The 11985-nt window shown below is 51.4% G+C and overlaps 1 protein-coding gene across 5 annotated transcripts in view; it reads left to right on the top strand.

The window, feature by feature from the left end:
• The first annotated feature begins 604 nt into the window (after positions 1-604).
• LOC105496226 (zinc finger protein 341) overlaps positions 605-11985 on the top strand; it is a 64226-nt gene continuing 52845 nt past the window's right edge. For 3 of the 5 annotated variants that reach the window (XM_011766423.3, XM_071079498.1, XM_011766422.3), the window contains exons 1-2: positions 605-694; positions 10606-10716. In XM_011766423.3, the coding sequence (XP_011764725.1) occupies positions 664-694; positions 10606-10716 (142 nt within the window). In that variant the 5' untranslated portion in view covers positions 605-663. Of the gene's footprint in view, positions 695-8112; positions 8133-10605; positions 10717-11985 lie in introns of those variants that run through there. The other 2 variants (XM_071079497.1, XM_024797427.2) reach the window with 2 other exon arrangements.

Genomic DNA, 11985 nt, shown 5'->3' with positions numbered 1-11985 from the left:
GAAACATAGTGAAACCCTGATCGCTACAAAAAATAAAAATAAAAATTAGCAGGAGATGGTGGCATGTGCCGGTAGTCCCCGCTACTCTGGGGGCGGAGGCGGGCTCCCAACAGGCAGAATTGAGCTGGGTAGTAGGGCGGTAGGCTTCCAACAGGGGATGAGGGATGGGAATCTATGTTGCAGTTTGGGGATCCCTGTGACAGTTGGGTGGTCTGGGTGAGGTGGGATAGAGGTCACGGTTTGTTGCAGAGTCGGGGTATACCGTGCTTAGTGGAAACGGGGTCCGTGCTGCAGACCCACGCGCAGTGGGAATGGGGGGTTCTGTGTCAGAGTTACGGGGTCCGGTCCGGTGAGATGGGGATGTGGGTTTAGATAATACGGATGGGAAGTTCCGCGTGTGCGGTGGATATAAGGTCGGCGTAGACTTGGACGTTCAAGTGAGGCGGGGTCCACACTCGGTGGCCCGGTGACTGGGTTATCGAGTGGAGCCAGGGCAGCCTAAGGATGCTGGGGTCCCGCGAGCCGAGGTTGGGTTTCCATGGCCGGGGCCTAGGCAGCGGCTCCTGGGCGCCCCCTGGCGGCCCTGACTCAGCCGCCGCGGCTCCCACAATGCTCGCGTAGCCGGGCTTCGGCTCCGGTGGCGGCGACGGCGGCGGCTCCAAGATGGCGCAGGCGATCTTTGAGGCCCTGGAGGGTGAGGGGCAGCGGGGCCAGGGGAGGCGGCTGTTCCGCGCTGCCGCTCCCTCCCGCCGCGCCCTCGCAGCGCCCGGCGTAGGGCGCGCGGCGGCCGCGGGGCGGAGGGCGCCGGGGCCGGAACAGCCGCGGGGCGGGAGGGGCGCGGGCGGGAACAGCGCGGGAGCTGAGGGCCGGCGGGGGAGCTCCGGGGCCGGAACAGCCGGAGAGAGCCGGGCCGGCGGGGAGAGGGCCCGGGCCCGGAACAGCGCCAGCCTTAGCGGCCTCGGGCGGGCGCGGGAGGGGCTCCCTGCAGGGAACCGCGCGGGAGGCGACGGCGGGGCGATCTGGAACAGCCGCGGCCAGGGAGGCGGCTAGACGGCGCGCGGGGCCCGGGACGGGGGTGCGGCCGCAGCTGCGGGCCGGAGGGCCTCGGCGGCCTGACCACGAAGAACTTCCGCAGATTGGACTGTATGCCTCGTGCTAGGACGTAGTCTCAAAATCAGACCACAGCAGCAGAGGCGCCACCTGTGTGCACAGTCTGGACTCAGAGCTTAGGGACCTAAGCCAGCAAACACCTGGCGCCTGAAGTGTGCACCGTGGCCGGTGCAGTTTTACAAATTCAGCCGACACTGTGGGTGCCGGCGGTGTGCCCGGCCGGGACGTGGTGCTCCCAGACCCACGCCAGCCAACGCTGGGTGCCGACGGACTGTCCCGTGCTCTGCAAGAACCTAGGATGGGGTTGGTGCTCAGGCTCAAAATTGTGGGCTTTGGAGACAGCAAACACTGAGCACCTCCATGTGTACACCTGCTGGGAGTCGGGGAGGAAGGGCAGCCTTAGCGACTCGGGGCCATGACATAGAATAGACATTGTGGGAAATACAGACCAAGTTTGGTCTTGGAGGAGTGGGATGAGATGAGTATACAGATAGGATACAAACTCGAAGTGCTGGACTGGAGGGATGAAGCTGAAGCTTTGAGTCCTGCAGCTTCCTAGGAGATCCTCAGCCACTCCCTGCACTTTTTTATTTTTTTGAGACAGAGTCTCACTCTGTCGCCCAGGCTGGAGTGCAGTGGCGCCATCTCGGCTCACTGCAACCTGCTCCTCCCGGGTTCGAGCGATTCTCGTGCCTCCGCCTCCCAAGTAGCTGGGACTACAGGCGTGTGCCACCACACCTGGCTAATTTCTTTCTTTCTTTTTTTTTGGAAACGAGTCTCGCTCTGTCGCCCAGGCTGGAGTGTAGTGGCGCGATCTCGGCTCACTGCAAGTTCCGCCTCCCGGGTTCACGCCATTCACTTGCGTCAGCCTCCCGAGCAGCTGGGACTACAGGCGTCCGCTCCAACGCCCGGCTAGTTTTTTTTTTTTTTTTTTGTATTTTTAGTAGAGATGGGGTTTCACCGTGTTAACCGGGATGGTCTCGATCTCCTGACCTCCTGATCGCCCTCCTCGGCCTCCCAAAGTGCTGGGATTGCCACCATGAGCCACCGCGCCTGTCCATTTTTTTTTTTTTTTGGTATTTTTAATAGAGATGGGGTTTCACCATGTTGGCCAGATTGGTCTTGAACTCCTGGCCTCAAGTGATCTGCCCACCTCAGCCTCCCAAAGTGCTGGGATTACAGGCGTGAGCCACTGCTCCAGGACTCCCTTCTCTTCTTGAAGGATCACAATTCGCACCAGGAAATGGGGGGGAAGGGGGATGGCCTGCCTCCATCTAGTGGGGTTCCGATTCAGAAGACTCACTGAGCCAGACACTCCCCGTAGTCTCTGCCCTGCAGTCTGGTGGAGGAGAGAAGTTATAAAACAAGCAATTAGAGAAATGACAGAATTATGGAAAAGGTCATGTAAAATAAGATGACCTCAGCTGGCCATTCCTACGGTGAATAACATAAGCTGGGGGGTGGTGGATCAGGAAGGCCAGGGTCAGTGGTAGTTCCCTCCCAGAGGCCAGTAGAATGGGGTGAGGCTTACTTTCTCTTTAGGCTGTTTGGACTTCCTCATTGTTGGAATTTTTACTGCAAGAATGTGTTTGTGTTTTGAGTAATGAAGACAGTTAAAGAGAAATCCATTCCTAGGACAGTGGGATGCATGTTGGGTGAAGAAAGGGCAGCAAGACTGTGGAGATCTCGGGGAGGGGGGGCATGAGAATGGCCCAGGCAGTGGGAACTGCATTTTCACAGCCATGGGGAGAGAAGTCTCCTGGGATTCACAGAAGCTAGGTGTGGGTGAGCTGCTAGAGATGGGGTTTGATGGAGCAGCTGAACTTTATCTTGAGATCAGTGTGGAGCTAACAAAAGATTTTCAGCAGGGGAGCAGTACAATGTGATGTGTGTTTTATAAAGTTCACCAAAGCTGCTCTGGAACAGACTGGAGGGGGCCAGAGTGGCAGTGGGGGGTCGGGGTGGAGGTTGTACAGCAGAGAACTGGGCTGGGGAACAACTGTGGGGATGGAAAGAAAGTTTATTTGAGATGTACTGGGGAGGCAGAATAAGCTAGACTTGCTGAAGAACCAGAAATGGGGAGTGGAGAGGGGGAGCAGTGGGTTGAGGGAAGACCCAAGGGGTGCCCCAGAGGCTGTAGATGGGTGGACAGTGGTGCCCTGTTCTCCTTGATGAGGATTACTGTGAGAACAAACTTTGGGGTGGAGGATGACATTTAATTTGAGTTCAGTTTTACACAGGCTGCCTGTTTTTGTTTTTGAGACAGTCTCACACTGTCTCCCAGGCTGAAGTATGGTAGTGCAATCTCGGCTCAGTGAGACCTCCACCTCCTGGGTTCGAGTGATTCTTGTACCTCAGTCTCCCGAGTAGCTGAGACTACAGGCGCATGCCACCACGTCCGGCTAATTTTTGTATGTTTAATAGAGAAGGGGGTTTCACCATGTTGGCCAGGCTGGTCTCGAACTCCTGACCTCAAGTGATCCATCTCTGCCTCCCAAAGTGCTGGGATTACAGGCATGAGCCACTGAGCCTGGCCCAGGCTGCCTTTTAAATTTAATTTAACTTAATTTTTTTTTTTTTTTTTTTGTGACAGTCTCACTGTGTCACCCAAGCTGGACTGGAGTGGTGCGCTCTTGGCTCACTGCAACCTCTGCCTCCCAGGTTCAAGTGGTTCTCCTGCCTCAGCCTCTCGAGTAGCTGGGATTACAAGGCACTTACCACCACGCCTGACTAATTTTGTATTTTTAGTAGAGACGGGGTTTTACCATGTTGGCCAGGCTGCTTGAACTCTTGATCTCAAGTGATCCACCCGCCTCGGCCTCCAAAGTGATGGGATTACAGGCGTGAGGCACTGTGTCCAGCCAGCCTTTTGTATTTTTATTTGTAGAGACAGGATCCCACTCTGTCTCCAAAGCTGGAGTGCAGTAGTGCATTCATAGCTCACTGCAGCCTCAAATTCATGCGCTCAAGTGATCCTCCCACCTCAGCCTCCCAGGTAGCTATAGGTGCATGCCAGCACACCCAGCCAATTTTTAAAATTTTCTAGAGATGAGGTCTTGCTATGTTGCCCAGGTTGGTCTTGAACTGCTAGCATCAAGCAATCCTCCCACATTGATTTCCCAAAGTGTTAGGATTACAGGCATGAGGCACTGTACCCACCCTGCATTTGTTTAAATTTTTTTATTTTGAAATCACTTTTTCTGTAGATTCACATGCTGTTGTGGGAAATAATAAAGAGAGATCCCTCGTGTCCTTTACCCCATTTCCCCTGGTGTAACATTTTGCAAAACTACAGTATATTACCACCAGTCAATATGCAGAACAGGACATCACTCCAAGGGGTTGCCCTTTTATAGCCACACCCTAAATCCTCCCCTTCTCCCACCATCCTTGATGCCTGCAACCACTAATCTGTCTCCATTTGTAAAGTTTTGTGATTTCAAGAATGCTATGTAAATGAAATCATAAAGTATATACCACTGAGATGGGCTTTTTTCACCCATCATAATTCCCTAGCGATTCATCCAAGTTGTGTATAGCAATAGTTTGTTCCTTTTTATTGCTTAGTAGTATTCCATAGTATGGCTATTCCACCATTTAACCATTCACTCACTGAAGAACATCTGAACTGTTTCCAGTTTTTACTATTTTTTTTAGACCCTGTCTCAAAAAAAAAAAAAGTAAAAACTGGAAACAGTTCAGATGTTCTTCTGAACCATTTCCTACACCCTCTATCTCCTCTACTACCTTCTGGTCCTCCTCCCCTACTCTAATGGGGCTTAAGCCCCCCACCATTCTGAAACTGCCTCTGCAAAAATTGTAAGAGTGAGAAAATCATGACAGAGAAAGACACCTGACCTAACCAATCCCCACCTTGCCTTTAACCTCCAAACCACCCTTAGTCATCCCTGGGCTTAGACCAAGCTAACTTTGGCAGAAATTTAATTTACAGTTTAAATGATAATAGCCCTTCCCCAAAACTAAACTGCCTTTGTAAAGCTATTGAAAGACCACCAGGTTTTCACCTGGGCAACCTGGGGAGATTCCATGTCAAAAGTTCACTGTTGCCCAGGCTGGAGTGCAGTAGCATCATCTTGGCTCACTGCAACCTCGACTTCCCAAGTTCAAGCGGTTCTCCTGCCTCAGCCTCCTGAGTAGCTGGGACTACAGGTGCGTGCCACCACACCCAGCTAATTTTTTCTATTTTTAGTAGGGACGGGGTTTCACCATGTTGCCCAGGCTAAATTTTTTACTATTATACCTAAAAGTGCTTTGAATATTTGTGTACAGATTTGCATACAAATGCTAAAGCACTCACACTTTTACATAAAATGGTAGAAGATTCACTGAAGCTTGTTCAGGGGAGCTTGAACCCCAGGCTTGAAACTCGAGATATTGGAAGGAAGTAGACGGGGTGAGTGAGACTGCCCAGGGACAGCACAAGAGGCAAAGGAGAGAGTCCAGACAAAGGAACAAAGGACAAAGTGTTTCCTCAAAATGGAAACACTTAGGGGGTAGCCAGGAGAAGAGAGTAAAGGAGGCACAGAGAGGTAGAGAAGACCCAGGGAGGCTGTGCCCTGGAGCCAAGAACAGAGTGTTTCAGGGAGTGGCAGATACTGCCAGATGGTCTTTGGTGATCATGGGTCTTTGGTGATGATGGTCTTTGGTGATGATGGGGAAAGTGTTTTGGTGGAACTATGGGTCCAATGGGTTCATTTTGCCTGCTGCCAAGATACAGCCAATTTATTAAGACAGGGGAATTGCAATAGAGAAAAAGTTAAATTCACACAGTCGACTGAACAGGAGACTGGAATTTTGTTATTGCTCAAATCTGCCTCCTAGAAAATTCAGAGACTAGGTTTTTTATTTTTATTTATTTTTTGAGATGGAGTCTCACTCTGTTGCCCAGGCAACATGGTGAAACGCCATCCCTATTAAAAATAGAAAAAATTAGCTGGGTGTGGTGGCACGCACCTAAAGTCCCAGCTACTCGGGAGTGAAGTGGCGCGATCTCAGCTCACCGCAAGCTCCGCCTCCAGGGTTCACTCCATTCTCCTGCCTCAGCCTCCCGAGTAGCTGGGACTACAGGTACCCACCACCACGCCTGGCTAATTTTTTATATTTTTAGTAGAGATGGGGTTTCACCGTGTTAGCCAGAATGGTCTCGATCACCTGACCTTGTGATCCACCCACCTCGCCCTCCCAAAGTGGTGGGATTACAAGTGTGAGCCACTGCACCTGGCCAGAGACTAGGTTTTTTTCAAGGATAGTTTGGGGGGCAAAGGAATGGGTGCTGCTGATTGGTTGGGGGTGCAATCATAGGGTTGTGGAAAATGGCCCTCCTACATGCAGAGTCTGCTTCCGGGTGGGGCTGCAGGACTCATTGGCGGGTCTGGGTGGAGCCATTGGTTGTCAGAAATGCAAAAATCTGAAAAGATGTCTCAAAAGGCCAATCTTAGGTTCTATAATAATGATGTTGGGGCCAGACGTGGTGGCTCACACCTGTAATCCCAGCACTTTGGGAGGCTGAGGTGGGTGGATCACCTGAGGTCGGGAGTTCGAGACCAGCCTGACCAACATGGAGAAACCCTGTCTCTATTAAAAATACAAAATTAGCCAGGCGTGGGGGCACATGCCTGTAATCCCAGCTACTTGGGAGGCTGAGGAAGGAGAATCACTTGAATCTGGGAGGCGGAGATTGCAGTGAGCCGAGATTGCGCCATTGCATTCCAGCCTGGACAACAAGAGTGAAATTCTGTCTCAAAAAAAAAAAAAAAAAAAGTTGGCCAAGCATGGTGGCTCATACCTGTATTCCCAGCACTTTGGGAGGCCGAGGTGGGAGGATCCCTAGAGCACAACAGTTTGAGACCATCCTGGGCAACATAGGGAGATCTATCTCAAAATAATAATAATGATAATGATATTATCTGCAGGAATAATTGGGGAAGTTGCAAATCTTGTGACCTCTGGAATAATGGCTGGTAATATTTATGTCTACAATTTAGCAGAATTTAGGATCCTCTTATCCTCCTAACCTGGTGGTCTTTCATTAGCTTTACAAAGGAGGGCTAGTTTTGGGGAAAGGCTATTATCATTTAAACTGTAAACTAGGCCGGGAGGGCGGGCGTGGTGGCTCCTGCATGTAATCCCAGTACTTTGGGAGGCTGAGGCTGGCAGATTGTGAGGTCAGGAGATCTAGACCATCCTGGCTAACACGGTGAAACCCTGTCTCTACTAAAAATACAAAAAAATTAGCCAGGCGGCCGGGCGCGGTGGCTCAAGCCTGTAATCCCAGCAATTTGGGAGGCCGAGATGGGCGGATCACTAGGTCAGGAGATCGAGACCATCCTGGCTAACACGGTGAAACCCCGTCTCTACTAAAAAATACAAAAAACTAGCCGGGCGAGGTGGCGGGCGCCTGTAGTCCCAGCTACTCAGGAGGCTGAGACAGGAGAATGGCCCGAACCCGGGAGGCGGAGCTTGCAGTGAGCTGAGATCCGGCCACTGCACTCCAGCCTGGGCGACAGAGCGAGACTCTGTCTCAAAAAAAAAAAAAAAAAAAAAAAAAAAAATTAGCCAGGCGTGATGGCGGGTACCTATAGTCCCAGCTACTCGGGAGGCTGAGGCAGGAGAATGGTGTGAACCCGGAAGGCAGAGCTTACAGTGAGCCGAGATTGCACCACTGCTCTCCAGCCTAGGCGACAGAGCGAGACTCCGTCTCAAAAATGAAATAAAATAAAAAATAAACTGTGAACTAAATTTCTCCGATAGTTATCTTGGCCCAAGCCCAGGGATGACTAAGGGCAGTTTGGAGGTTAAAGGCAAGATAGGGGTTGGTTAGGTCAGGTGTCTTTCACTGTCATGATTTTCTCACTTTGTCGTTTTTTCAGAGGTGGTTCCAGATGGTGGAGGGCTTAAGTCCCACTAGAGTGGGGGAGGAGAACTGGAAGGTGGTAGAAGAGATAGAAGGTGTAGGTGACCCTCATGGGATCCTTGCTGTTGAAGGGAGGAGAGATGGAAAGGTGAGTTCTCAGGAAGGCACTCTGGAGAAGCTGATCGTGTGTAGCTGTGGATGGTTCCCAGGCACAGTGTGGTGAGAGTTGGTGGAGAGCGGCTTCTGAGGAGCAGGAGGAGATGAGGGGGAGGGCTGGCGTCAGGAGGGACACAGCCTGCATTGTGACAAGGGAAAGCATGGATTCAGTTTGGCTGCAGGAGCTGATGGTTTCAACTTTTTTTTTTTTGAGATGGAGTCTCACTCTGTCACCCAGGCTGGAGTGCAGTGGCGTGATCTCGGCTCACTGCAAGCTCCGCCTCCCGGGTTCAAGCAGTTCTCTGCCTCAGCCTCCCTAGTAGCTGGGATTACAGGCACCCACCACCATGCCCAGCTAATTTTTGTATTTTTAGTAGAGATGTGGTTTCACCATCTTGGCCAGGCTAGTCTTGAACTCCTAACCTCTTGATTCACCCGCCCCTGCCTCCCAAAGTGCTGGGATTACAGGCGTGAGCCACCACACCTGGCCAGAGATAGCTGGTCTGATGCTTTCAATTTGTATTGTAGTTAGAAGCTGGGGCAGACATCCCAGTAAGAGCTGAGAGGTTGGAGGCAGAGCATTGGCTGTGGGGTCATAGAGAGGAGGCACCATCTGGGTCTTTTGGGAGGGGTGCAGTGTGCCTTGGTGGCCACTGAGATGTGAGGAGGCCTCTCATCCGGCTAGTGACATGGCCAGGCAGTGTACTACTGTGAACTTTAACTGTGATAACTGATTAGAAAACATGGAAGAAATCAGTTTCTCGACCCCCCAGCCACCAATTCATAGTCTATTGTTTATTGCGGAACAAAAAAGACAAGCACACATTGAGAAATAAGGAAGACAAGGATGCCCGCGTGCATACAGATTTGTGGGGTTTGCAGGGTGTGCATGAGGACGACTGGCTAACATGATTTCTGGAGGGACTTTGTCACATAGGATGAGAGTCAGCCATGAGTAAGACAGGCCCCACGTCGCAGTGGCTTCAACAGGCTGGAAGGTTATTTCTTTCACATGAAATTCCAGAGGAAGGCAGTCTAGGATAGGAGGATGGCTATGTTCTACAAGGTTCTCAGAGGCCCAGGATTTATCCACCTTTTTTTTTTTTTTTTTTTTTTTTTTTTTGAGACAGAGTTTCGCTCTTGTCACCCAGGCTGGAGTGCAGTGGCACGATCTCGGCTCACTGCAACCTCTGCCTCCTGGGTCCAAGCAATTCTCCTGCCTCAGTCTCCCAAGTAGTTGGGATTATAATCACACACCACCATGCCCAGCTAATTTTATATTTTTAGTGGAGACAGGGTCTCACCATGTTGGCCAGGATGGTCTCGAACTTCTGACCTCAGGTGATCTGCCCGCGTTGGCCACCCAGAGTGTTGGGATTACAGGCGTGAGCCACCGCGCTTGGCTTCATCCAGCTTTTTATCCTATGATCCTAAGGTTTGTCCTTATGATCCAGGATGGTGGATTGAGTTGCTACCACCATATTCTTATTCTGGAAAGTGGAAAGGAGGATGGGACAAAGAAGAGGGTCACATATCAGGCAGTTTTTTTTTTTTTTTTTTTTTTTTTTTGGAGACGGAGTCTCGCTCTGCCGCCCAGGCTGGAGTGCAGTGGCCGGATCTCAGCTCACTGCAAGCTCCGCCTCCCGGGTTTACGCCATTCTCCTGCCTCAGCCTCCCGAGTATCTGGGACTACAGGCGCCCGCCACCTCGCCCGGCTAGTTTTTTTGTATTTTTAGTAGAGACGGGGTTTCACCATGTTAGCCAGGATGGTCTCGATCTCCTGACCTTGTGATCCGCCCGTCTCGGCCTCCCAAAGTGCTGGGATTACAGGCTTGAGCCACCGCGCCCGGCCAACATATCAGGCAGTTTTAAGAAAACTTTCCAGAAGCTGCCACATAGCACATTTATATTCCTTTGACCAGAACTTAGTCATTCCCTAACTGTAAGAGAGCCTGGGAAGTGTAACCTTTATTTGGGGGCCATCTTTCCAGCCCAAAATCTTGGGCTCTCTCACAGTGGAAACAGGAGAGAATGTATATTGGGGCATAGGAGCCATCCTTGCCACAGGGTTTTGTTTTGTTTGAGACAGGGTCTTGCTCTGTCAAGAGCAAGTACAGTGCAGTGCAGTGATATGATCATGGCTCACGGTACCCTTGACCTTCTAGGCTCAAGCAGTCCTCCTACCTCAGCCTCCCTAGTAGCTGGGACCACAGGCATGCACCACCACGCCTACCTAAATTTTGTATTGTTTTGTAGAGGTGGAGTCTCACTATGTTGCCTAGACTGGTCTTAAACTCGTGGGCTCAAGCGACCTCCCGCCTTAGCCTCCCACAGTGCTGGGATTACAGGTGTGAGCCACCGTACCCAGCCGCCACAGGGGTTTTGCCGTGGGTCTGGCTTGTAAGGGTGGTGTCAGAGCATGACGCTGGGCCTACCTTCCAAAGAGGCTGCATTTCTTTTTTCAGGAATGGACAATCAGACCGTTCTGGCTGTCCAGTCATTATTGGATGGCCAAGGAGCAGTCCCTGATCCGACAGGCCAGAGTGTCAACGCGCCGCCTGCTATCCAGCCATTGGGTGAGTATCTGCTCAGGTTTACCAGTGGGAGAGTGAATGGCTCCCTGCGAAGAGTAGGTGGAGCTCGTGCTGGGCTGTGGGAGTGAAATGCCTGCTGTGGTCCCCAGGACATGCTCTGGTGCCTAAACTTCTCCCTCACCTCCCAGCCTGGATCTTTGGGCTCATGCCTTTCTCTGCTTAGCTCTGAGGACGCCACTCTCAATTGCTTAGTAAATGTGGGGAGATGGGATCGTGATGCAGGGAATGGCTAAGGGTCCCAATGCCTGACAACAATGCCTGTGCCTTTGCCCTAGAAGTGATTATTCAACTTCCCTTCTGTGGAAAGAATAGGCTGAGAATGAATTTCTCCTGTTTATGGGCCAGGACTGTAAGGGCCTTTTTTTTTCTTTTTTTTTTTTGAGACGGAGTGTTACTCTGTCCTCCAGGCTGGAGTGCAGGGCACGATCTTGGCTTACTGCAACCTCCACCTCCCAGATTCAAGCAATTCTCATACCTCAGCCTCCCGTGTAGCTGGGATTACAGGCGTGTGCCACCACTCCTGGCTAATTTTTTGTATTTTTGTATTTTTAATAGAGATGGGGTTTCACTGTGTTGGCCAGGCTGGTCTCAAACACCTGACCTAAGGTGATCCGCTCACCTCAGCCTCCTAAAGTGCTGGGATTACCTGCATGAGCCACTGCACCCAGCCTGTAAGAACTTTCTTTTGGAAGTTTCTTTTTTTTTTTTGAGACGGAGTCTCGCTCTGTCGCCCAGGCTGGAGTGCAGTGGCGCGATCTCGGCTCACTGCAAGCTCCGCCTCCCGGGTTCACGCCATTCTCCTGCCTCAGCCTCCCGAGTAGCTGGGACTACAGGCGCCCACAACCGCGCCCGGCTAATTTTTTGTATTTTTAGTAGAGACGGGGTTTCACCGTGGTCTCGATCTCCTGACCTTGTGATCCGCCCGCCTCGGCCTCCCAAAGTGCTGGGATTACAGGCGTGAGCCACCGCGCCCGGCCTCTTTTGGAAGTTTCTATGTGAGACTGTTCATTTATTCATTCCACAAACATTTCTGTGTACTTGGGAATCACACTAGGGACAGGGAGCTAAACAGCTGGGTTTTAATTATTGCTCTTATAGTTCTTAGCTCTGTGACCCTGGGCAAGTGAGTTAATTTCTCTGTGGTTCAGTTCCTATGTCTGTAAAATGGGGACAATTGTTCTGCCTCATAAGAATCTTATGAGAGTACTTGGGATTTGGTTCTAGCTATTGAAGTTTACCATGGTTTCTACA

The sequence above is a fragment of the Macaca nemestrina genome, chromosome 15, assembly GCF_043159975.1.
Source record: "Macaca nemestrina isolate mMacNem1 chromosome 15, mMacNem.hap1, whole genome shotgun sequence".
In the NCBI taxonomy this organism is placed as follows: Eukaryota; Metazoa; Chordata; class Mammalia; order Primates; family Cercopithecidae; genus Macaca; species Macaca nemestrina.
This window is presented reverse-complemented; position numbering and strand designations above follow the sequence as displayed.